Source organism: Cygnus atratus, chromosome 1, assembly GCF_013377495.2.
Source record: "Cygnus atratus isolate AKBS03 ecotype Queensland, Australia chromosome 1, CAtr_DNAZoo_HiC_assembly, whole genome shotgun sequence".
Lineage (NCBI taxonomy): Eukaryota > Metazoa > Chordata > Aves > Anseriformes > Anatidae > Cygnus > Cygnus atratus.
In genome coordinates, this window is record NC_066362.1 from 187,445,893 (window position 1) to 187,471,755 (window position 25,863).

At 45.1% G+C, this 25,863-nt stretch overlaps 2 protein-coding genes and 2 non-coding genes across 4 annotated transcripts; all 4 read right to left on the reverse strand.

Annotated features, from left to right (window-relative positions):
• Positions 1-6,047: 6,047 nt before the first annotated feature.
• RASL11A (RAS like family 11 member A) lies at positions 6,048-7,633 on the reverse strand. The gene is made up of 3 exons (XM_035542801.2): positions 7,513-7,633; positions 7,269-7,405; positions 6,048-6,767 (listed from the first exon to the last, which is right to left on the reverse strand). Exons 1-3 carry the CDS (start codon positions 7,631-7,633, stop codon positions 6,315-6,317), a joined length of 711 nt encoding a protein of 236 aa, XP_035398694.2. The 3' UTR covers positions 6,048-6,314.
• A 5,254-nt stretch (positions 7,634-12,887) lies between these two features.
• Positions 12,888-17,602, reverse strand: RPL21 (ribosomal protein L21). Its single transcript, XM_050708092.1, has 6 exons — positions 17,514-17,602; positions 16,384-16,462; positions 15,724-15,785; positions 14,674-14,786; positions 13,874-14,024; positions 12,888-13,026 (listed from the first exon to the last, which is right to left on the reverse strand). Exons 2-6 carry the CDS (start codon positions 16,448-16,450, stop codon positions 12,937-12,939), a joined length of 483 nt encoding a protein of 160 aa, XP_050564049.1. The 5' UTR covers positions 16,451-16,462; positions 17,514-17,602; the 3' UTR covers positions 12,888-12,936.
• Positions 14,481-14,614, reverse strand: LOC118246082 (small nucleolar RNA SNORA27). The gene has a single exon (XR_004778072.1). It is a non-coding gene; the product is annotated as a small nucleolar RNA SNORA27 (small nucleolar RNA).
• On the reverse strand, positions 14,998-15,073 carry LOC118246078 (small nucleolar RNA SNORD102). Its single transcript, XR_004778068.1, has one exon. It is a non-coding gene; the product is annotated as a small nucleolar RNA SNORD102 (small nucleolar RNA).
• Positions 17,603-25,863: the final 8,261 nt, after the last annotated feature.

Here is a 25,863-nt window from a genome sequence, read left to right on the forward strand (position 1 = left end):
AGAGAGCAGAAATGACCACACTTACATCTCCTCTGCTGTGTCTGCATGGAGGTGGACACATGGAGGTGCTAGTTTCCTCCGGTGTTTTCCCCTTACCGTGCAAGAGGATGATGCAGGCAGCAAGACAGCTCATTGCCCAGGTTAAAATGACTCAGTTCTGCTTCAGATCTTGCTTATATTTTACCAGCTTTTTATCTGAACATCTCATTAACAAAAGCAAATGGACTATAACATCTTCTAAGCAAGCTTGCTCAGAAATCCCTGAAACAATCAAAAGATGGGGAAAAAAATTCATTGCATCTTATGCATGAATTCTTGGAATTTTAGATATATCAGGCAATACCTCTCTTTATTCACTCAAATTAGTCTAATTGCATGCATATTTATTGTCCACTGTTCCTTAGTATCTAAGCAAATCAAAGTAGGCTGCTTCACTACTGAGACAGCCATTTTGCATAAGAAATATGGACAGTTTTGCATCAGACTAATAATGCTATTTCATTATTCAGAACCAGAGCTAAAATTAGCAGGCACCTCAACAACCAGCTGCATATTTTATCTTCAAGGTACAAGCCTGAATTAGCACTGGCCTCTGCCTCCTACCAGTAGCCCTTAATTCCAGATGGGCTCTTCTACGCCAAGATCATTGACATGAGACAGGCATGTGAGACTCGGGCTACCTTGTGTATTTGTATCCCTATTTAAACACCAAAGGGACTCCAGAAGTCAGGCTGCATTTGCTATGTGCCAGAAAACTACGTAAAACTTCAAATCTGACTTTTTATATAGCCTTTTAAGGAGAAATCAGTCCTGTGCTGATACCTGTTTAAAGGTAAATGCAGACAAACCCACCCACAAAATTGCACCTGCTCACGCCAGAAGCACCAGCCTTTTCTCAAATCCACCCTTAAAATGATGCAGCCTCTTTCTCCCCAGGCTGGACAAGTGATGGGGAGCCCCTAGCACAGAGCAGGTGCAGTAGCTCACCCTCACTCTCTAAATAAATGCCAAAGCCTTTCATTTTGTTGTGCAAAACCCACAAAACAGTCCTTTTGGAGCTCTTTTAATACACCATGGACAGATGGAAAAATGCTGTGTTTTAAGCACTCTTAATCTGCAGGGACATTGCCGCTTGTATGGGAGACTTTGAAGGATGCAATATACCCAAATAAAACTCTTTTTTTTGTTTGTTTTTTTTTTAAGCCTCTGTACACTGGGATGAGAGAAAGGGTAAAAAAATCACAGTTCTGGAATAAAATCCTCCAATGTCCCTTCTGCCTGTGCTTCAGGTCTAAACCCCAGACCAGCTTTCAGAAACCTTTGCCCCTACCACAGACATGCCTCCTCATGGACAGGATACCAGGGGTGTTTGCACAAAACAGGGGCTGGGTAGGGGAAAAAATGTTCACCCTGCTATAGAGGAAGCTTTTCCCAGAGGCTGTTATCAACTCCTGGATGCTGGGCAGGACCCAGGGCTGACCCCAAAGGGCTGGCAGCCTGGCCTTTTCCTCCCTGCAGCTGAGTGCACCCCCCCTGCTTTTACCCCATCCAGCATCTCCGCATCCGTACTGATCACCTGCAACACCTCCTCAGCTGCTTCAGGTCTTAGGGGGCTGCTGATATGCTGCTGCTGCTGCTGTGACGTCTCCATCACCCTTGTAGTCCTTGGGCTCTTGCCAGGTCACCTCCTAGGTGAAGTCTGCTTGCTGAGCATGGTTCAGATCAAACCTTGTTCCTAAAGCCCCTGGAAGGTTTTGGGGCTGAGAGCACCGTTTTGCTTGTTCTGGGATTTGTTTGCAGGAGGAGGAGGAGGTCACATCTGCAGGAAGGGTGCTCGTGGTTCACCTGGCTGCCCCAGCAAGTGGGGCTCAGTCCCCTCTTCCTAGAGCTGTACTCAGAAACAATATTTACTGATATTAGCTTACCATCCCAAGGCGGGGGGGGATTACTATGAAATGTTTACGAGGACTGTTTGAAACCTGAGAAGAGGATGTTTTTAGTTACGGGAAAAGAGCCAAATACCTTGGAAGAGAAATATCCAAGCTTTAAGAATTAATTACCGCTTCCCAGTAATGCAGGCTGAACTATTAAATAACCTTGCGCAATTTCCTGGGCAGATGCATTTTAATGGGAGGATTGTGCACAGATCAACAGCGAAATAGGGTTCACCAAGCCCGGGCACGTGGGCAGAGCCCTTTGCACCTGTGCTTACCCAGCAAAGGGCAGAGGATGCTGTGGGGTCCAAAGCAGAGGCTGATTCACAGCATCTCACAGCTTGAGGGCCTCTGGGTGAGGATTTCTCTTGTGGATGGTCAATGCCAGTCCAGGAAGGAAAACGTGGATAGCAAAACAAGGGTGATCCTAAACACCACAGTTGTAACATCTCTGGAGCTCTGAAATTATTGTGCAAACTTTCACAGAATCACAGAATCACAGAATTGTCTAGGTGGGAAGAGACCTCCAAGATCATCTAGTCCAACCTCTGTCCTAACACTAACAAAACCTCCACTAAACCATATCACTAAGGACTACATCTAAACGTCTTTTAAAGACCTCCAGGGATGGCGACTCAACCACTTCCCTGGGCAGCCCATTCCAATGCCTAACAACCCTTTCAGTAAAGAAGTTCTTCCTAATATCCAACCTAAACCTCCCCTGGCGCAACTTGAGCCCATTCCCCCTTGTCCTGTCACCAGGCACGTGGGAGAACAGACCAACCCCTACCTTGCTACAGCCTCCTTTAAGGTAACTGTAGAGAGCGATGAGGTCTCCCCTGAGCCTCCTCTTCTCCAGGCTGAACAAGCCCAGCTCCCTCAGCCGCTCCTCATAAGACTTGTTCTCCAGACCCCTCACCAGCCTTGTCGCCCTTCTCTGGACTCTCTCGAGCACCTCGACGTCCTTCTTGTAGCGAGGGGCCCAAAACTGAACACAGTACTCGAGGTGCGGCCTCACCAGAGCCGAGTACAGGGGGACAATCACTTCCCTAGACCTGCTGGCCACGCTGCTTCTTATACAAGCCAGGATGCTGTTGGCCTTCTTGGCCACCTGAGCACACTGCTGGCTCATATTCAGCCGACTATCAACCAATACTCCCAGGTCCTTCTCTGCCAGGCAGCTTTCCAGCCACTCATCTCCCAGCCTGTAGCTCTGCTTGGGGTTGTTGCGCCCCAGGTGCAGGACCCAGCTACTTTGCACTACGGTGCAGGACCCTTTGCTACATTGCTTTTCAATTGTAAATGAAGTCAGTGAAACGGGTGCTTTCTATACCCTAAGTTTTCTTTCAGAAGAAAAAGATAGGAAGATAGGGTATAACTGGTTGTGCTACGCAATATACACTGGCCTAGCAAGTGTATGATATGTATTTGTATACCTGATCCTGCTTCTTTTAGTAAAGAGCGTCAAGCAATTAATGTATTAAGAAAGCCTCTTAAACCAGTTATTTTTTTTTTCAATAAAAGGAATTAATTTCTCCTTATCTTTAGATATGTGGAAAGAGAACAGTGGATGAGCAAGGCTGAGAATCAGTGGGGTTTTTCTGGGAAGTCTGAATTGTCACAAATTATCCAAAACTGAAGCTGAGCTGCTGTTTTGTGAGCCATGCTCCAACTCATAACAAGCTTTTGGGGGCTGTCACTGCGGAGGTATCTCTGTGAGGCAGCTCTTTGGAGGGTTGTGTGGTACCTCAGGGCACTGAGGCAGCATCACCCCTGGTGGTAGTTCATTCTGAACCTGTTCAGACCTTCCTAAGTAACCAACAGTTCCACCAAAAGCTATTGAAGTCCACCAGGACTAACATTGTGTTATTGGAGGTCTGGGCATGGGATATGGACTTGTTTCTAGTTGTTCCTCCATCCAAGCCTTGGCCACTTCTGCTCCCGGGCCAAAGCTGGCACTCAGTTCTTGCCCACAGGGTCACCATGGTCTTTCTTGTCCATAGTCCCTCTTGTCCATGGTCCTCCATCCAAACACACCACAGAAATATAACCGTGAATATATAACTGTATAATACAATATTGTAATATGTAACTGTATCCAAACACACACACAAATATAACTGAGTGCCATGTGTGCCAAGAGGCAGTGAGGAAGCAGCCTGGGTTCAGGATTACTCAACCACAGCCAAAAGAGAGGAGGACATCCATGAAACCTCCCGAAGAAGATATTCCTAGCTCTACCTAGGGACCTGTGGCTCCTGAACAGAATCGCACGGAGCTGGTTGATGGCAGCAGCTATTTTAAAATTCATGAAACCTTAAAGCATCGCTGGATGATTTCATTTCTGGGAGATAACTAGACAAAATAGCCCAACGGGGGGGAGATGCTGATGTAGTAGCAGCCATAATAGTGTGTGATGCCACAACACGTTGCCGCTTCTGAAAACCCACTCATCCTTCTTGTCGGGGGAAATTGCTGTGATTCTGTTCCACAGCGGAGGTGGTGGGAGGAAGGAGGCAGATTCATACTTCCCTCTGATCGTGGAGAAAGGCCAAGCTGAGCCCTGCCATGATCCTGAAGGGCTTAGGAAGAAACCACCCCCTGCCCAAGCTGCCCCCAGCACCATCCCCAGCTCCAGCTTCCCTCGGTCAGCGGGCACCAGGGCTTGGTGCTGGGCGTATTTGCTGTAGATGTACGAGCTGAACACCTTTAGCAGCTCGCTCAGTGAAACCCCATACTGGGTGCTCAAGTAGGGAATCAAGCTTCATCATTTCCAGCCACAACAGTCACAGTTTCAAAAGTAACCAACACGCGAACACAGTGAGTTTTTTCTTGAAAACGGTTTGTTTTCCCCAACTTCAGGACAGTGAAATGCTGCCTAGGTACCCCAGTTGTTATTTTTTAAATTCCCCTTCAAATGTGTGTCCCGTGCAGTGACTTCGAGCTCACTATGAAGGTATCTGTCCCCGTTAACTGCATGCCCCCACTCCCCTCAAGCCCCCAGGACAGAGTTGTGGACCTGGCAGAGCACTTCTCAGGCTGAAGAAATATTTTCAATGTATTTCAACCACTAACATCCATTGTCCAGGTAGTCAGAGTGCTTTGGCACTTCCAGTAATTAACTCAAGAGGTTTGAGCCTAATTTGCAGCCCCGCTTTGGTTCTGCCCATGTAGGTGTTGGGCTGTGTCCCTCCAGCCCTCCTGTTCCCCGTGTTAGGCACCACAGGGCCCTTAAAGAGCAGAAATACAGACCTTACACCTGCATTCATATCGTGCACGTTGCCCCCGTAGCGGAGTTAGGTTGGAACAGGGACAGCAGCAAGTGATTACTCCACTTCCACGTTTTCTGCTCAGCGTGGAGCAGAGCTTTATTTTTACCAGCACAACGCACACACTTCAGAGGCAGATCTGAAGTGCAAAACCCACGTTCTGTGCTTAGACAGCCAGCAAACGTTAATAAAAAATAAATAAATAAATAAATAAATAAAACACTCTGGTAGGGTGGGAGAGCTGACGTAAAACGGGAGGAAAAAGTCTGACCCGTTTCCAACTGGCTACAGAATTGCCCTGGGGAAGATGGAGATGTGATTCCTTATAAACATAGCTATTTTCTCTAAAGGAACCTACGCATCAGTCCCTCCTATCACACGGCTCCAGAGAAAGCAGCAGCAATCCCACACACATCTCAGCCGCGGATTGCTCAGCACTTTGTCCCACGGTGATGTGCAGCAGAGGCTCAGCCCTCCCGTTAAGGGCTCTGTGGGACAGACCTCTAAAGCAGCGGGTCAGAAATGAGAGCTCATTGCTAACAGCTCGTCAGCATTCGGGTGGGGACAGGTGCAAGCAAAGCAGCAGTCACTGAAGGAGGAAAGAGATCCTATTATAAGCAGTACTCTTACAGGCAGGTCTCTCTTTTCATGTTTTCATGTTTAATAAGGCTGTTTTTTTTTTTTTTTTTCCCCTTCCATATAAAGCTTTCCAACAAGGGCTTTCCAAGCATTTTATAAAGGCAGGTTACATCATCATCATCACCATTTTACAAGCAGAAAACTGAGGCCCAAAAAAAAGTCATTTCAGCAGAATAAAACAGCAAATCCCAGCCCAAAACAGAAAAAAAAAAAAAAAAAAAAAAAAAGAATCAAAACCTCCTGGCAAAAAAACCTTTCTCCAACCACATCTATTCAGTTGCTATGCAGCATTATTATTATTTTTTTTTTTGAAAAATAACCCTACAAGACCAAACAAAAGGGAACAACAAGGAAACTGCAAGCTTTGACATACTTCCATTTTTTTGGCATTAGTACAAAAATAAAGATTTTTTTTTTTAATTTGTTAACTAGTTTACAAAAATAGAGAGTCTATTGGGTCACCCTGGAGGCTTTACTTGACTTTGGAAGACAAAGCCTGTTTGAAACGTCTCTTTAGATCCTGCATGTTGGGGGATCGGGGCCGAGGGATGATGGATGCCCGCCGCCTGTCCGCGCCGCCGGCGTGCTGCAGCTTGCTGACCTCCTTGCAGAGGTACTGGAACACGTCGCAGACACCCTGGGAGTTCTCGCTCGTGGAGATCTCTAAAAACAGGCTGCCCAGGTCGTTGGCCAGCTGCAGTCCCTCTTTGGCCTGCACTTGCCTGGCGTGGAGGAGGTCGGCTTTGTTCCCCACCACGATGATGGGAGTCCTGGCGTCCGGGTGGAGCTGGCGGATGTGCTGATGGAGGGGTCGGACTGCTTGGTAGCTGCCGTAGTCCGTGATCGAGTAGACCACGAGGAAGCCCTCTGCCCACTTCACGCACCTCGACAGCGAGTCCAGCACCTGCACGCGGTCCCCCTGCACCTGCGGCACGACAGAGCCAGAGCTTTGACATGGGGCTGTGACAGCACAACGCCTGTGCCACGGGTAGCACCGTTAGACGGGTCCAGAGAGGTCTGAGCTCTGTCCTAGGGGACCAAGCCTGGCTGATTCCCTTTTAGGAAACACAGGCTCAAAAGCTGAGCCCTGAAGTGGCAGAGAACTGATCTAATTTAAGGAAGCGAGGCACAACTCGGGGCATCCCATGCTCAGCTGGACGGCAGCGTGCCCAGCTCCAGCCAGCGAGGCAGAGCCCAGGGCTTTTTATTTCTTAGGAAAAAAGGCCGAAAGCTAAACCTACCAGAATCACGAGCTCATGCCCCTGCAGAATTCACGGTTTTTGACCCAAACCTTATTTTGAAGCGAAACCTGCCTCCTGTTTCGCTGCCCGCTGTTGCCAGGATTTGGGGCGGCTCCGGAGCGAGCCGCCGAGATTTTTCCCCCCCGGTTCCCAGGGCTTTGGGGCGGGGGGCGGCGGGGCCGTACCTGGAGGCATCCCGGCGTGTCCTGGATCTGCACGGCGACGTGCTCCCCATCCAGGCGCACCAGGCGGGAGTAGAGGCTGCCGGTGTTGGGCTCGTAGTCCCCGATGAAGCGCTTGGTCAGGAAGCGCACGATGAGAGCTGGAAGAGAGGGGCTCGTTAGGACGGACGGAGGGACAAAAGGCGACAAGGGGGGACAGGGAGGGGACAGGCGGGGACAACCCGGAGCGGAGCAGCCCCGCACTCACCGCTCTTGCCGACGCCGCGGGCGCCCAGCACGGCCAGCCGCACCTCGCCGCCCGGCGGCCCCGGGGCGCACTCGGCGATGGGCGCCAGCAGGAAGGGCTGCGACATGCTCGGCAGGCGCATGGAGGGGCTCGGCTGGGCTCGGCTCGGCTCAGCCCGACTCGGCTCGGCCTCAGCCGCCGCCTTTTAAAGGCTCCGGCCGCGGCTCCGTGCGCGGCACCGCCCCGGCTGCAGCGCCCGGCCCCCGGGCGCCTCTCCCCGCCTTCCCCATCCTTCCATCGCCTCCTTCCCCAAAGGCCCCCGCTGCTCTGGGTCAAGCTGTGGGACCCCACGGCACTGCCCCGGGAAGGTTTTGGGGGTTGTGGTTAGGTTTGGGGTGCACCTTCACCCCGCGGGATGTGTCATCCCCGCAGCCGGGGATGGAGATGGGAAAGGAGGGGAATGATTTGGGCTTGGATCTCAGCTCTACAGCTGGATATATGAAAGAAGGGGAATGATTTGGGATTGGATCTCAGGTCTGTAGCTGGATACATCCCTCTACAGTCGGTGTAGAAAGCCCAGCTTGCAGGTCAAGCCCAAGCCAGCCCCGAAACTGAAGCGCTCTATCAGCCCCCAGAGTGTGGATTAAGCCCTTCGCTTTTTAGGAGTGGAGGAAACTTGAAAAGGGAAAGGATCGCACAGCCCAGCAGGTAAATTAGCCTCAAGCCTGCTAACAGCTGGGTGCACGCTCCCATCTCTGTGCAAACCGTTGCCTTGGCTCCTGCAAAATCGCTTGTGCGGTGTGCTGCTTCTCCAGCATGTGAGTGTTTACGAGTGAAATAATTCATTTAGGGGATGCTTTGGTTTTGTTATTACCTGGGAGATAACACAAGGAAGCAGGAAACAACACGGAGGTGCCAGCCAGGGAGCAGGCTGGTGCCAAGGGAGATGCTGTAGGCTCCCCATTGTTCACAGGCACCCTTTGCACACTGGGCACTGAGACTCTCCATCCCCTTTCACAGAATGTTAGGGATTGGAAGGGACCTTGAAAGATCACCTAGTCCAATCCCTTTCCAGTGGAGCACAGCTCTCAGCTCCATGGGATGACAACAGGTCATGTTTTTCTTTACTTTCTCTTGCCCTCCCTCCTGCTTTCTCCCCAGGTCCAGGCAAAAACCATGCCTGCTCAGCACTTCTTGGGAAACCTCCAGTGACATGAAAAGTCAGGATGAGGGCACTAGAACATCACCAGCTCTGCTCTACCACAGCAAAAGTGACCCCAGGGTAAGTAACCCTGGCACCACAGACCACAAGGATGGTCAGAACAGCACCCACTTCCCAGGGGCACAGTCCCACAGCGGGCAGGGACCCAGCACCCCCCAAAGTTGTGCCCCAACTGAGTTCTCCTCTTGTGTCCCATAAATCCCAGAGTTTTTCTACCCAATAAAGAAGCCACATGGATCTTTAGCTGGTCATACATGATTCACAGCAGTTTACACCCTCAGTTAAGGCTGTGGAGGAAGTGCTGTGTATTATTTGTGTTACTCCGGTGCCCAAGAGCCCCTGCAAGAACATTGAGGCAATTTTTCCCCTCAGAAAGCGATTGCCTCTAAAATCTCTACACCAACACTCCCTGTCACGCCAGTTTTCCTTTTGTAAACAAGATTTTCTTCCATCGCTAAAAGCTTTTGGTTTCCAAAGGTTCATGCTATTGTCATCCTCTCCCATTGTCATGCGCCGCTTGTCTCTGGCCTTGTACACAAACAGGGGCTATTTTAAAACGTTTCTTTATAAAAGAGCTATCAGAGTACATTCAGCGTGCCCTTGAAAGAGGGGCGTTAAAACGAGCCTGTTCCAGGCAGATGACTGCCAGGCGCTGGGAGCTGTGAAAGCAGGGAGCATTGAATGCCACCCCCAAACACCCAGCTCCTCGGCCCTGGGCGGCTGTGGAGCTCACGCTGCCTTCCCGATGCCACGCACTCCCAAAGGGTGAGCGGTGATGGTCATTTGCACGGACCTAAGCAGGGACCACCATCAAGGAACTCGTTTCAGGGAGCAACGTGAGCACATCACTCAGTGAAGCAGTTGGGGCTCGGGTTCTTTATGAGAGCCCTTGTTCTGTGGGCCAAGTGCTCCCCAGGCTCTACGGGTTCAAATCTGCTCCAAGGAGCCCTCCATCCCTCGGCTGCAGCTCCCACGTGGAAGCACCGCTCTGTACTTCCACCCACCCCACACAGATGTCCCATGCCCCAGCACTATGGTCCCTGTAAGGCCTTTGGTGCCAGTCCCACCTGAAATCCCAATCACGCAGGACACCCCGGTGCTGCCTGACCCCCACCCCTGTTCCAGGCTCTGGGAACACTCAGGTACCCTGGGAGACGTAGGGGGGCTCACTTTGGCAGCTACAGCAGGGAGGGCATTGTGAGGGCCTCTGGAGCTCCTTTCTCCACCAAGAAAGGAGATGCAGTGCTCCTCCGCAAGTCTTCACCAATGGTATAGACTCCAGGCTGGTTCTGATATGGAAATCCCAGAGGCTACAACTTGATCCTTATATATGTCTAGGTACTGCATCCACTGAGGTAGATGCACTGCCACAAAATGCAACACGCCAAAAATTGTGGGGTTGCTGGCACAATGCTGCCATAAAAGGGGAAGTTTGCAGCAGTACGATGTCCCCTGCACTGTGGGAGACCCTAAGAGCACTCCTGAACCGTGAGGTACTGCCCATACAAACAACAAGCCCAGTTTAGTCGTGTCCTTTCTCCCCACACCAAAAATTATGGGAACCACTGCACCTCGTGGTCTCTGCAGGGACACATGGGACAGCGAGGATCACTTTTGCTGGCAGGTGTAGCCACGCAGCTCTTGGCGTCCTCTGGGCCAGTTGGGCCACCCCGACACAGCACCCACCTGGGACACAGGAGACAGCTCAGCCCTCACCTCTGAATTGGGCTCCTGAACAGAGACCAAGCACCGCGTGGAAGTGCAATGGCTTGGGCTAACCCACAAGCACTTCACTCTCTACACGTTGTACAGGGGCAATGCGACCACCAGCTCCAGCTCGCAGGTCTGATGTGTAACATCCCACTGAGAGTAAGTTGAAGGGGCGAACTTGCAACTCCAAACATAAACAAATATGCCTCACCCACCCAGAGAGGCGCACTGAAATCAGAGATCAGTCCCCTCCCCAGCAGTTTGCAACTTACGTACACACCTAAAATTATTTTCTTCTATCAAGGAGGCACTTCAGTTTAGGAGCTAGTTTCATGACAGCCACTTCTTCAACAGCTGCTCAATTCGCAGATCTCTCTCTTTTGTCAGGACTGTGCAAAAACAGGACAGCTAAACACATGCAAAGCAAACTTCTACAGCAGATACTGAGGTCTGCGAGTACCCAAGCTGTGCTTCTCCAAACCTGAGATCATCAGGAAAACCACCACTCCACCCACAGCAACTAAAAGGCAGCCCCTATAAACCCGAGTCAGGCCAAACCTTTGTCAGTTTGTCCTTCTTCCAAACATTGGAAGAAACCTAAAAAGACTCTTCCTACACAAACCCAACCTCATTTTCAGTCAGTTCTGGGAACCCAGACCGAGGGAAGCATCCCCTCCCTCCCCTCCCAGCCCACAGGTTCCAAATACGCACTTATGAGCATCTACCATCTGCAGTGACCTTGGAAATACAGAGGCTAAGTGGAAAACTTGTAATCCACAGGGTCTCCAGAAGAACAGCTCTTAAACAAGACCTCTGCATACTGCCTGTTCCTATTATCCCTAATTGAAGAAGTTCCAGAAGTTGAAAGCTATCCACCACTTAATTCGTGCTTGTTAAACTTTTCATCATGGTGCTAGTTAATCCACTTGAATCTTGACAGGGAAGCACAAAACAAATACAGAAGCAAGGTAACTTCGACAAGCATGCATCAGAGGAGGAATGAATGAAAATTGATGAAAATATCAGCACCAAAGATCACACCCACAAAAGCCTCCCACTTAACTCCTTCAGATGCAAAGCCTGACGGAAAATGCTTATCCTGCTGGACAAATATTTATTTTAAATTGCTGTTGAAGTTCACAAGCCAAATAAGCTGATAAAGGTCTAAGGTTAGTATACACTTCTGACTGCTCCAAGAAAACCGCACTTGATCATAAGAACCAAGTGCATGAATCAGTAAAAGTTAAGACAGATTCATCAACCTTGTTTTGGGTGATGGTGGTGCACACCATGCCTAACACACCATGTCAAAACCCAGCACTAACACCCTTTATCAATCTGCTAAGAGGTAGGAGTTGTTCCACCTCCTGAAAGGCACCTGAAGCGTTAGGTTAAACATGCATCAATCCCTTAATTTCTAAGCAGCCTGTATGCAGCTTGAAACTTCTGCTTAAAACGCCTCAGAATTAAGAGAAAAGCAAACCTCAACTCTCCATTTATTACTCCCCCCAAAAATAGTTGTCCTACAACTGAGTATTCAGTAATTTTCAATAATTGACACCTACAAAGTGCTTGAGATCACTAGCTTCTCTGCTATTTTACTCTCTACATGTGGATGTTAGTTTTACATCATTTACTTGAGGTAGCTACGCAGTGCCTTACATCAGACTTAGGAATGTAAAAGATAATCCAAAACTGTAACGAAGCTATGCTTGAGTTCATGCATTTTCAAAGCTAAGCACGTTGCCTTCGGCAGATTCTTCAGCAAGCTCCAAACAGAACTTAAACAACAGCATTGGTTAGCTCGCAGCTGGCTATTCTTCCGTTCAAACACTGGGCGACTAGCACCGGGTTTTTGTGAAGCATTACTGGAGTTAATTGGATGAGAGCAATGCGTTAGGACATCCAGACAGACATTTAGAACCAACAGACAGGCAATAAACATACGAAATTCAAGTGCTGAACTATGCCAGCCAATTAAATAAATAAATTAATAAAGTGACAAAGGCACTGTTTTGACATAAAAGCTTTGTTACTGAACTACTCTTTTCCAAGAATGCTTATTGGCCTGGGGATGCTCTAAAAATTCCTTTACACATTACAGTCGTGAAACAGAAGCCCGCCCACAGCCTTTTTTTTAAGGAGTTGTTTTCAAAAACTATTTTCTTCAAGTGACACTGTACAGTTCTTGCTATACGCTTTCAGTCCGTCGGTGAAATATTCGATGTCCTCACTTATTACCCCACTAGGTAATTAAAGAAGAATGATTACCATTGAGCATTAGCAAGTTTCGGTGTCCCTAAGATTTATGGTCTATGTAAGTGACCAAACTGAGCAGCAAAAGCTGCCAATGATTTAAATGACCAACTATCACGTAAAGCAAGATAAATAAACTTCAATTAAAAGAAGCTTTCTGAAGAATCTGTTCAATAAAAAATACTTAAAGGAATCAGCCACAATTGCATACACTTGTCCAAAAACAGATCTTTAATTTATCTTTTTTTAAATGTTCATTATGCCATGAATTCATAGGGAATTGGCTCCAGCAGCTCTGGATCCTTCCCATTAGTTCTCACGAAGTGCGCTTCCCTTGGTGGAGCAGGCTGTAAACGAAAAAAGAAAGAACTTGTAACACTGAAACTCAGAAGTAGCCTTACACAAAATTAATTTTGACACTTAATACATTACTATATAAACATTACAGCAATTTTATCATTCCTTGTCTCCTTAAAATTTGTTTCAAAGATTAGCTGCAAAAAAAATGATCTGCTAGAAAATTTACTTGTCTTCCACTGCTGAATGAAGAAAACTACACCTCATCCTCTGCAATTTACTAATCTAAGTTAACGAGAAGTGATGTAGCCTGGAGTTCTAGAAGAAACAGCTGTTACTTTCTCTAAATGTCTAGTTATTCTTTCTTAAAGGGTTTTAACAGAAACTGCAGCAGCTGAATTCCACTAAACCAAAGACAATATCACTCCTAGAAATCAGCCAAAGCTCCTGCTCCAGATTAGCAACCCTCTACAGCAATATCTGAACAGGAAGCATCTGGCCCTTTGTTCCCAGCCAAGGACTTCCATTTTCATCCAGGGACAGTGCACATCTGTTCAGGCACCAAATATTACAGCTCAGATGCAGACAAGCTGCATGCTGTCACTCTACTCTAAATGAAGAAAAAGAAGGAACCTCCTACAAAAAGAACACAAACTAAGTGAGGCTGGTAGCAGACACCTGTAACACAATCTGCAACAGACCTGGGTTTTTCAGAGTACTGTAAGCAGTTTCATTAACTTTTTTTTTTTTTTTTTAAAAACAAATAAGTTCAGTTTGCAGCATCACGTTTTGTTGTTTTGGAAGAGAATAACATTTTAGTCAACTAGTTTGGTTCTAGGTGGTTTACCCCCCCCCCCAACTGAATCAACAATGCATCAACTACAATAAAAATACTACCTGGCGTTTCAGTTGAACCCAAATGCCTTTTTCTTTTGCTTCCTTTTTCTTCTTCTCATTCTCCTTCACACGCTGCAGAAAGCTGTCTCTGCTCTTGGAATGTTTAATATGCTCAATACGCACATTAATTCTCTTGGCTAGAATCTTACCCCTAAGAAAAGAAATCAGGTTTTAATCTACTGCACTTGCAAAAAGGCCATTTCAAGGCCGGCGTTACGGCATTTCCTTAAGTAACTCCATAAGCTCAATTACAGATCAGTTTTCTTTAAGTGGCAATCACTCAGAATACATTGCTGCAGATGCAAATCAGAGTTAATTTACGTAACTGAAAGCTTATTAATATATAACAATATGCTGACAATTTAGCATTAAATTGCAGGAGAACAAATTATTTCAACCTTAACCTTGTAGCATACAGACAAGTAACTATTACCACTGTACTTCAGTCTCATTTCAGGAAAAAAGTAGTATCTTTTTCTGACTAAATTGTACAAAAAGACGAATACAGCTGCAAAATAGTATTTTAAAAAGCCTTCAATATAAATGTGAAAGTCAGCTGATAATCCCCATTAGGTAACGTCACTAAGTGCTGCTCAGAAGAATAAAGAACTGTTTCCTCTGACAGGATCCAAGTCAAATGACCATCATTTGCTTGGGTTTTAAAAGGAGATACACTTTACCCACCTTGAATGACCAATCAAGACAAAAAAAATGTCTAACTGGCAAAGTGAAAGGAGGGTGCCATTACAGACCAACTTCCCCCAACACAAAGTTTAGATGCTCAGAACTTCATTACTTACTTAACCTTCTTGTTAACAATAACGCCCACAGCGTGCTGCGTAACATTATATACCCTTCCAGTCTTGCCATGGTAACACTTGTGGGGCATACCTTGTTGAACAGTACCCATACCCTGTTAAGAGGTAAAATGAGAATGAAGCCTAAACTTTACCTTAAAAACATTCAAGCAATGTCAAGGGCTTTCCATTCAGAAGTTAATTAAAGCACAAATATCACATTACTCAAGACTGATTTAAAAACACTCCTATTTTGTTCATACCTTAGAATTTCTAGCCACACATTTTGTATCTGAAGACTACCAAATTCTTTTATGACTATTCTGTTGCTTTCAGCGTCGGTGAAATGATTCGATCACTTTGTTTTTAGCAAGCAATCACAGGGGACAATCATCATCAAGCTCCAGAATGTCAAGAAGTGGTAATTCCTGAATGCTACAGTTCTCCAGGAGTTTTAAAAAAAATAAAAAATTACACTTCAACCTCTGTGAGTTATGAAAACTCAGCATTTCAAATTGAAATTAAAGGATTCAACAGAGTAGGAAATCTTAGTGAAACGTTCAAATTTAATAGTTTCATGCTTCAAGTATGGCTCATTTTTAATGACAAGTCCTAGAAAATAACGATTAATGGAAAATGATGCTGCATAAGCCACGCAGCATGAACTATAGCTCTTCCAAACAGCAGGTGCAAATCAGGCAAAACAGTATCTACTAGAATGACAGGTGGGGTTCCTGCGAGCTACCAGGCACCATGCAGCAACCCAAGTATTAGATATTGCATATTTCACTCACTTTTTTCAGCTGAGCACACAGTAACAGAGCACAGCCTAATATGTATCGCAAATACAAAGTACATGACACTGAAGCATTAATATTGGCTCAATAGCATTGACATTCCAGTACTGCTCCAAAACAAGCCGCTACTTGTGTTGACACATACGACATGAATAACAGAAAGACTACCACAAAAAATGGAAATGGGAAGTGATAACACTACTTCAGTTTTTTTGTGTTTGTTTTGTTTTTAATTATACTGCATTGTAGAAAGTACCTTGATATCAACTATATCGCCCTTCTTGTAGATGCGCATATAGGTAGCCAGAGGAACAACTCCTGTTGAGAGATACAAATATGGACACTATGAAGCTCACAATTTCACACATACACAAAAGAAGGTGGGGAGGGAGCGGAGTAGAAACAAACCATGCATTTCATAAAATTTGACTTAAAAACTCAAGTTCAAAATTAACTTGAAAAAAAAAACATAAATCAAACATTGTTAAAGCAGTAATTACCTCTTCACACTCCAAAATATAGAAAAAAAAAATGAAGAAAACTACAGCTTTAATCTCATTCCTAATGCAGAAGCTGAAAAAGCATTCCAACTATTTACTATGTCACTGTGAATACAGCTGCTATCACTTCTCATCACTAAAAGGCAACAAACCATACATTTTAACTAAGTATGACTTTTGATGTACCTTCTTCACTTTCAAGCGCTGACAGAAATAGTATTGTTACCATTGTCAAGCACTCAGAAGACTGATAAATAACCTCTAAGACTTGCAAGTTTACTTGTGTATCTTTCTGTGGGTTTTGACCTAAGTTGCCAGATATCCTTTCATGCAAGCTGGTGTATCCATACACTAGCTAGGGACTGCTGACATAACCAACAGGACAGTAACTTGTTCTCACCATATGATGTACTTACCATGTTTGCGAAACGGCCTTGAGAACATATAACGTGTTCCCCTCCTCTTTCCCTTTGTGTTCGTCATTTTGGCTGATTACTGTAAAAATGAATAAAGACTGTTCACAACTACTGGTTCACTAAAAAAATTGACTAATGATATTTTCAGGAATTTCAGAAAAAGGAATCCTTTAAGCCTTCAGAATGACACCATTTCCGAACTGCTGGGTAGGACCAAGCAATGTTATTAGACACTGACAGGAAACAAATACAATATTTATATAGAGCCATCAGATAACTGAGGTTACATAGGATGTTACCAAATCACCAGCTCCACCTTCTTTCTCCTCAAAGCAATGCCTGCTATGGGAGGACCAAGTCACTCGGGGCTTTGCCTGCTCAGGTGTTGAAACCCTTCAAGGATGGAGGCAGGATGCTGAACAGCCTCCCTGTGCAGCCTGTTTGGAGGCCTGACTGACCTCATGACAAAAAAACCCTTTCATTGTATCTAGTTAGAACTTCTCTCTTTTGGACTTATGACAGACATCTCTCCTGTCACATGTCCCTAATTAGGCACCAGGACCCATCTTCTCGATAACAGCTCCTGTTAAGTGTCTCCCAAAACTGCTTCTTGCCTCTGAGTGCCAAAGCCCACTTTACTCAGCCTCTCCTCACAGGGCTTGCCAAAAAAACCTCTACTACCAAAATTATCGGATAATTACTCTTAGGAGTATCACAATTACATGTGGTATAACAGACCACGGTCTGATATTTCTGTTCTGACTGCAATGCTTTTTAACATGAACTCAAGCCTCTTACCACAGACGCCCCTCAGCCACGACCCTTCTCACCACGCACTCAGCGGCCCCATGCTGCCAGCCACGTTAGGGAACCCCACGTCCTTCTGGACCCTGCTACAAGACCTACGCTGGGGAACTACCTCAAACCCTCCTTCCTTTTATTCCTTCCTTCTTTCCCTCCCTCAGCAGCCTCCCGGTGCGGTGCGGCCCAGCTTTCCAGCCGCCACCCCACGCCGCAGCCTGCAGCCCACAGCCTCTCCACTCCCCCCCTCACCCCCCAACCCCACCGAGGCCGTGCCCACAGCCCCCCACCCCGCTACCGGAGCGCCCCGGCCGCCCCCCGGAGACACCTGAGGGACGATGGGGGGCTCGGCGCGGCACCCCGTGTGCCCACAAAATGGCGGCGCGGCCCGAAAAGAAAGGGGCGGCGCCGCGGCCGCGCTTAACTGCGGGGCCTCGGCGGGGCTGCCCGCGGCGCGCCTGGCGGAAAGAGACAGGCGGGAGAATGGCCGCCCGCCCGCCCGCCTGCCTGAGGAAAATGGCGGCGGGGGGGGGCCTGAGGTAAACGGGGGCGGGAGGGGGCTGAGGGAAATGGCGGTGCGGGGAGCCGTGGGGTAAATGGGGAGGGTGGGGGGCGGGGCGCCTCAGCGCGCCCTGGGTAGGACTTTTGTGGGAATAAAAATGTTGTTTTTGCAGAGTTGCATTGTTTAGAGGGAAGGAATGTGGTATTGAGGTATGCTTGCAGTGATAAGAAAGCTTAGCAGGCGACCTTGTAGAATGCAGACAACCAGAATCCTTAGAGCAATTCGGTGGAAATCACTGTGTAAGAAACATTACCACCTCAAAGAGTATAAAAGTCAAAAGAAATTTGACTTATAACAGGCCGGCAACTGAAAGCCATGTATTGTCTCTGAAGCACCGGATAGATTGTGAACCTGGATTACCCAGTCAATGGGGAAACAGGGGAGGGTCCCGGTCGTCGAGAAAAAAAGTGTATAAACTGTGTTATGGAACTAGTAGGTGCACTCCTGCTTGTGGGATGCCTGCCATTGCAATCGTGAATAAATTACGACTTTACTGAGATCCTTGCCTGAACTTATGTTATTGGCTACATAGTGTTTCTCACACTTTTGTTAGCTTGAAGTATAACTTATTAACAAATAACGTTTGTTAATTTGAAGTATAGTAGTCAAAAAGGCGTTTCACGACGTTAAAGTGTTTTGCTTTAGTTTCCAGCACTGTGAGCCTTCTGCTACTGTATGCCAGTCGCAGGTGCCAGAATTGAGGTCCTGGGTAAGAAGACCCAGTGGGAGAAGCAAACCAGGATTCAGTAGCCATCAGAAGTAAAGAGGCTGCTCAGGTTTGTTTGTATGTACATATTATTGTTATTAAATGCTATAATGTCCGATTTTTGTGGTGGATGTTTTCACAGAGATAACGCGCGGATCCTGAATAAAGAGCCTTTTGTACGGCCACAGGTTGCATCAGCTGTGCGGTGCCTGAAAATGAAGCAGGCTGGTGGGCAGCTTCCCGAGCTGACAGCGTGACTCATTGTGTTTGTGCATCCTCGACATCGGAGCAGACAGGAATTGCAATGGGAAGCGGGTTGTAGGCAGGAGTGAGTCAAAAAGAGCGCCTCCCTCCCTTGGTCTAAACACGCAGGGACAGTTCAAAACTTGTCTCAGCTAGAAGTTTGCCCTACTGCAGGAATTCTTGTTTCGAATGAAAGAAGCACTTATTTAATTTAGGGGAGGGATGATTACTTAAAGCAATATATAAAAACATACTTGATCCTCTGACTAACTTCACAGTTACTCTAATGTTGTCTTGCAAGGCTTAGGCCTAAGTCCTTTCTATCATCATTTTAAAACTAGTTTAATATTTATGGATCATAAGAACGGATTTGGAGGATTAAATGTGCTATCAGGTTCTGCCTGCAAAACTAGCTGGCTGACATGTTTTGACAGATAAAGACCCTGTCTATATACAAAATCTCTTATATTGTTATATTTAGAAAAAATTGTATTCCAGTTCTGTACCACGACAAACCTAGAATTCACAACACCTGATATCTATGCAGGGGAAATCTGTATTGTTTAATATACATTCAGCCTAGGTGCTATGGATCTTTTCCAAGCCTGAAGGTAGTTATGAGCCTGAACAGCTCTTAAGTGGAGAAGCACATTGGCAAGAGAGACAGAGATTTCAGGAAGGACATCAAGCAAAGTGAAGACAGGAAGCCGAATCCTAAAAAATACTATTAAATAAAGGAAGATAGATATTTTCAGTGAGCTGAACTCTCTACTCTTGGCAATGATTTACATAAAGGATAATTTTTTTCTCCACATCAAGCAGGAAAGAATGGGGAAGAAAATCCACATGTTGAAACTTATTTCAACATACAGAGCAGGCAAGTATAATTCATAAGGGAGCACTAACTGTGAACTTAATTGAACTCTGCCTTATTTGGGGCCAAGTAAGACATTCAGGATTTGCTACTTTTTTTTTTCTCTGCATAAATTGCACAATAGGTTTATTTGAAATTTCAATGATGTTCTCATTTGTAAAATTCATCTCGATGAACACATTACCAGGATCCTTCTTTAACTCAATATTTCAAAGAAACCACTGTGGTTTCAGAATTTGTTACCATAGAGTCATGTACTGGCCATGCTTTCTGGGTCTGATCCAGAAGTCCATCCTATCTACCAACACTCTACACACAGTTTCACAAAGCTGTTGCCTACTGAGCACTCAGACTGCAGAGCATTTATAAGCTCCTCACAAAATAATAAATAATAATGATGGCTGTCTCCAGCAAATAAAGCTGCACAAGATGCTTGGTGAGTTCTGGTCTGGAATCCAGAGCTAGCAGGCAAGCAGATATAGGGGAGATAAAGATCTCTATTCCAGACTGCAGATGCTCCCCTTACTGCCCTGCCTCATCCCCTCAAAAACTCAGACTAAACTGCCCTTCCTTGTTCAAACTGCAATTGTAGGATTCTGATTCCAGTTTCTCCTACACGATATAGAAAGAAGCCTGTTACACAGCACCCTCAAGATTGGAGTGAACATGAGTAGCAACACGCAGCTTAGCATGAAGATCTAAAATCCCATGAAGATCTAAAACCCCAGTGCCAGGCTGGTGCTCCACCTGTTATGTACTTTGGAAATACTTCTACGCTGTGGTAGACCCAATTTCCATCCTAATCTTTCTGGCATGAAGGTGGAACAAATCTGAAAGTTGCTAGGGAAAGCGTGTTTAAAAGCAGGGCCCATTAGAAGTCAGAGGAATGGGGACTAGATAAACATCACTTTGTTTTTCACAGTTGAAAACATACCAGAAAAACATTTCCAGTCATTGAGTTCCCATAGTCAGGATTCTGTTATATTCTTTGGGAGAGTCCCATTTTGTTTCTGACACTTCCCAGCAGCATCTGTCTGGACAACAGCTCTCTATAAAGAATAAATGAGCTGTGATGATTCTGCACATGGGGTTGTCAGGAATTCTTCACTGAATTTCTAATGCGCAGTGGGATCTGTCTTGTTCTTAAGCTCAGAGGACCAAATGATATACACAAAGATATGGAGTGTGACATTCCATTTATGTTAGGTTATCCAACAGGGGCGTGGAAGGAATTTAAATTAATGAGAGTTTGTAAATTGCTTTGAGGTGAAAAGAAATACATTCCCCTTTAGTAGGGTGTAGGTTTTCCCCTGTGTCTCACATAACACGTTCATTATGTGGGGAAAAAACAACAACAACAAAAAAAGCTGATTATGACTGGAGCAAAATTTTAACAGAAATAACTGAGATTAGGTGTCAAATAAAAAGGATTGAAATCTGCAGTTCCTCTCGTGATAACACTGCAAAACCAAGAATCTAAATGGGAAAGTTTAAAACAAGATTATGAAGTTGATTGGTTACCCCACAGCAGGCTCCCATCCATAGAGTACTGCATTTACCCTGTGCCATTGATCAAAAAGTTACTGTCCGAAGTTATAAGTCAACTCTGAAGTTGATCCTGTTGTTCCACTGTTTGCTCTTTCCAAAATGATCCTCTTACTTTGCAAAGTCATACTTCTGTCCCCTTTCACAGGTCTCTAGCCTCTCAATGATTCTGGTTCTACCAGCCTGTTTATTTCTGGTAGTTGGTCCAACTCCTCATCCACAAAACCAACTCTGTAAATATTAACAGTCGGAGCTTTAAGTGAATAAAATTTGTGTCAGAGCAACCAATCACTTTGCAAGAAGATGACTACAAACTCCTTGAGTGGGCTCACTGTGGAATTGCATAAGTGCAGGTGCAATAACTGAGCTGCATCACCAGTAAAGCATTTCATGGAGAGAGGAATGCAGAATAGCGACAGTGCACCTCTGGATCACTGGAAAGGCAAAAAAAATATGCAGAACAAAAATTATGATGGGGTCAGCAGGTCACACATCGGTGAAAGTTTTCTGTATGCTGCTGTTATTTGTACATTAATTGCTAATCCAAAGTGTTACTAGATACAGCTAGACTGATACTGAAGCCAAACAAATGGCCTTTTTCCACCATTCTCTCTTGATTGCCACATAAAATCTGAAATACTGAACAAATTCTGTCATTCAGCTGCTTATTTGAATAACATGACATTCTACTTGTATATGTGAGTACTGCATTATTGGCCATTAGGAATCATTAGGAACATACAAGGAGCCTGTCGTGTAACTGAGACCAGCTTCTCACGGGTACCAAACAATATAATCCATTTATCAAACTTCACATTTATGAAACATCATTTTAAAAGCAATTAGCGTCCTTTTCCTCCCTCACTAATGGAGTGGCTTCTCAGGAAACTGGTTTCATTAATGCTTTTTTTTTTCCTCAGACTTCTTGTAAGTGCTACTACTTTTTTGAGGTCACCTGTCTCTGTGTAACCTCCTCTGAGTCCAACCCATCTAACCTGGAACAAACAACTCCTCATATTGTTAGCATCAGATTTGCTATATACATAATTTTTTTTTGAGTAAAGGTGATTAGCCACTCATTGGCTAGCAGAGCTGATAATTACAGATCCTTTTAACTCCTCTGTTGTAGAGGAACTGAGCTGCTGTGAGCAGCAAACCTGCATAATGTGGGGATTTTTGTTGGCATCCTGTTTTGATAACATATATATAATATATATATATATTTAAATCTCATTTTTCACAGTCCCCTGTAAGCCCTTCCCTATCTTCTGGGGAGTTACGGACTACAGTTTAAGAAGTAAGGGGCTTGGTGTTTATTAGGATCATACTGTTATTTTCTGTTCATTTGTTTACAGCTGAACTTTTGTGTACTTTTCGCTGGAAGATCAACGATGTTTGCCTTGTTTCTTTTTCTGTAATTATTTACACAGAAGAATGATATCCACTTTACACCTTTGTTTTACTAAGCCTCATAATCCAGGCTCTTGGAGCTTCCAAACACACAGCAAGCTCTATGCATTTGCTCCTGTTTCTACACATTGCTCTTGTGTATCAGTGATCAGAACTGTACACAACAGTCCCAGTGACCTTATTTATAGTACGCTGATTAGTTCTGACACATTTCTTCTTATTAAGGAATATGATCACAATTCATGAAATACGAAGGTCAGGGGGTTGATTTTTTTCCTGGCAATAAATGTTTCAGTGATTCTCTTTAACTTGCTAGCTGTGAGCTAGGGGACCCTTTTTTAATCTAACCCTCATGCAATCGCAGTCCTCTTGGTGATTTCGGTGGCACAAAGTCAGTTCTTAAGTAGTGATGATTTTTCTCAGACAAAACTCATGGTGTCTTTAAAGAATTTTTGTCTATAACGAATAAACAGGTATGGACAGAATTGACCATTAATCACTTTAAAATAGATTGGCCAAAACAAGTACACTAGGAAAAATTGCAGGCTGGCGTGGGCCAGACTTAGTTTACCTTTTGCTTATCTGATTTCTAGCACGTGACTATTTTATTCACTATAAAGTATAGTTTTAACAGAAGCTCAGCCTGAGCTATATGCCAGGTTGGCCATGCCAATTACTTTTTCAAGGCAAACTAACATTTGGAGGGCAAAGAGATTCAGCTTTACATAGATCTGAATATGAGCTTTGCTGCTGAAATTTAATGCCTGACATGAAGCATTATTATGTTCACCCCTTCTGACAGACAAGAAGGGAGAATCGGTAATGACAGACATGGGGAAGGCTGAGGTACTCAGCAGGTTCTTTACCTCAGTCTTCACTGCCAGTCAGGCTTCCCACGTCTCTCAAGTCCCTGAACCTCCCTCCAGTGGCTGGGGGAGAAAAATGCCTCCCGCTGCAAGCGAAGAGCAGGTTCAAGACCACCTGATGTAACTTAACAGGTACAAGTCTATTGGGCCTGATGCCGTGCATCCCTGGGTCCTGAGCGAACTGGCTGATGGAGCTGCCAAGCCTCTCTCCATCATAGTTGAAGAGTCCTGGCAGTCAGGTGAAGTCCCTGGTGACTGGAAAAAGGGAAACATCACTCCCAGTTTTAAAAAGCATTTTTAAAAGGTCCTTGTGGACAATAGCAATGTGCCCTTGCTGCAACTACATCCAGGGCACTATTAACAAGAGGTTGGCCAGTATGGCAAGGATTTATTTCTTGCCGTTTTGGCACTTGTTAGAGCACATCTGGAGTAATGTTGTCAGTTCTGGGCTCCCCAGAACACAACGTAGACATGCCAGAGCAAGCCCAGCAAAGAGCCACTGAGATGTTCATGGGGCTGAAGTACATTAGAGAAGAAGCTGAGAGAGCTGGGTTTGTCAGCCAGTGGAGGAGGAGGCAAAGGGGGGATTTTATCTCTGTTTTCCACTGTCTGGTGGGAGTGTGTAGAGAAGATGGTGCCCGAGACTCTTCAGGGGTGCACAACAGAAGGGCAAGAGGCAATGGACACAAGTTAGAACATGGGAAAATCCCAGTTCAAAGTAATGAAAACATTTCTAATGTAAAGATGGTAAAAAACTCAACCAGGTTGCTCAGAGAGATGGTGGAATTTACATCCTTGGAGCTATTTAAAACTCGACTGGACATGGTTTTTAGCAAACTGAGCTGAAGCAGATCTTAGCAGAGGATTGAACTTAAGACCTTCATAGGTACCAGAGACTGTGTTAGTCTGTGATTCCGACTTCTCTACATCAGTAAAGTAAAAATGTTGGTGGAATCATTCTCTATTTCATAAGTACTCTACGAAATTACATTGGTATACTGGCATCTGAGGTAGCCATTTTTATTTCTCTTTAATTGTTCTAATCAGAGCCATTAACATAATTGTTTTTGCTTATGAAATGGCAAAGAGTCTTGCTGAAAGGAAAGGGCTTTATAAAATATTGGTAGTTTTGTTTCAAGAAAAGGAATGTTTTCTACTTAGCCTTAGCTGAGTTCCAGTAAACACAAATTTAATTTTATCTTCAAACTCTACCAAATAAAATTTGCTTTGCTGTATGAGTGCATACAGACAAAGTTGTACATGATTTTAACAGTGCTGCAAAATGCACTTTTTTAATAATGCATGAAGTAACCAGAGTTATTGCAAACTCAAGTACTGAGCAGATTGCAACAGTCTTTCAGCAAACATCATTGTGTTACTGCACTTGTACATATCTTCCAGATGCTAAAAGAAAATCCTGTTCTGTCTTCATAACCTCTTCCTGAAAGAAAAGAAGAATCAAATACAGAAACCACAGGAGTAAAAAGCATGCTGTTCTCTGCATGAAGGCGCTTCACATGTGTTTATAATTCCAATTATATACTCTTTACTAGGACTTCAGCAGAGTTGGAATTTGTGCTCAACAAGCTTCAGCCTTCACTGAGTGATTTCCTTTTTGCAGACCAGCCTCCCTTCCAAAATGTGAAATGGTCCTTAGCATTTGCAGTCTTACATAGAACAGTTTTCTAAATCATTAACCTGAAGTCGATTCCACGGTATCACAAGATACAGCTGCTTTAAAATAGTTGCATTAAAAAAAAACAACGCATGTGCTTTTATTTTCACCCTGTTTTGAACATGTTCAGTGTTCTGCTCTCGTATCTTTCAGTTTTCTAGCTTACTGAGCTAGAAACTTGTTGTAAGAAGCAAAAGGTGATTTTCTCAAGTAATCTTCATCTCCTGACCCCAGGAACTGGCGTTGGAAGGGAGCTATCAAATTATCACAAGGCTTGTGATAACATAATGAGAGTTAGCTACGCTCTGACAACCCCTGTCAATGAGACAACAGCAGCTTATCTGAACAAATATGTACAGCCAAAAAGGAACAAAATAATGGCGAGTCAAGGAGAAGTGAAACTGGGAATTAGCAAAGGATAAACTTGACCAGGCTGTGACCAACCAAGGATAACCTTGACCAACTTTCCCATATGTAAAATGGGAATCATAGCACATATTTATGGAGCAGGGTTACTGTTAGGGATCAATTAATTAATATTTGTGAAAACTATGGAGTCCTAAATGGAATAAGTAAAATAGTAATGTGAGCTAAATAGCATCTGTGCCCCTCTAAGGCAGCCACAGCTTATCCATGGGAGAGGGACAGCGCAGGAGAAGGGACAAAAAAAGGCCAAGGAAATAGAGGTCAAATGGCAAGAAGAAGTGCTGCAGGGGGAGAAGAGGAACTGAAAGCACGGGGGAAATGGAAGGAGGCAATGAGGTCATTTGGGACAAAGAGGTGATGCCTGGGTTACTG

Excerpts from the sequence above, each read along its gene's own strand:
- RASL11A (XM_035542801.2), bottom strand. The coding sequence starts at position 7,633 with ATGCGCCTGCCGAGCATGTCGCAGCCCTTCCTGCTGGCGCCCATCGCC. Across the intron at positions 7,406-7,512 it reads CCGCGGCGTCGGCAAGAGCG|CTCTCATCGTGCGCTTCCTG; the intron begins GTGAGTGCGGGG and ends CCTCTCTTCCAG. Across the intron at positions 6,768-7,268 it reads ACACGCCGGGATGCCTCCAG|GTGCAGGGGGACCGCGTGCA; the intron begins GTACGGCCCCGC and ends GTCGTGCCGCAG.
- RPL21 (XM_050708092.1), bottom strand. The coding sequence starts at position 16,450 with ATGACGAACACAAAGGGAAAGAGGAGGGGAACACGTTATATGTTCTCA. Across the intron at positions 14,787-15,723 it reads GCGATATAGTTGATATCAAG|GGTATGGGTACTGTTCAACA; the intron begins GTACTTTCTACA and ends ACCTCTTAACAG. Across the intron at positions 13,027-13,873 it reads GGGTTCAACTGAAACGCCAG|CCTGCTCCACCAAGGGAAGC; the intron begins GTAGTATTTTTA and ends TTTCGTTTACAG.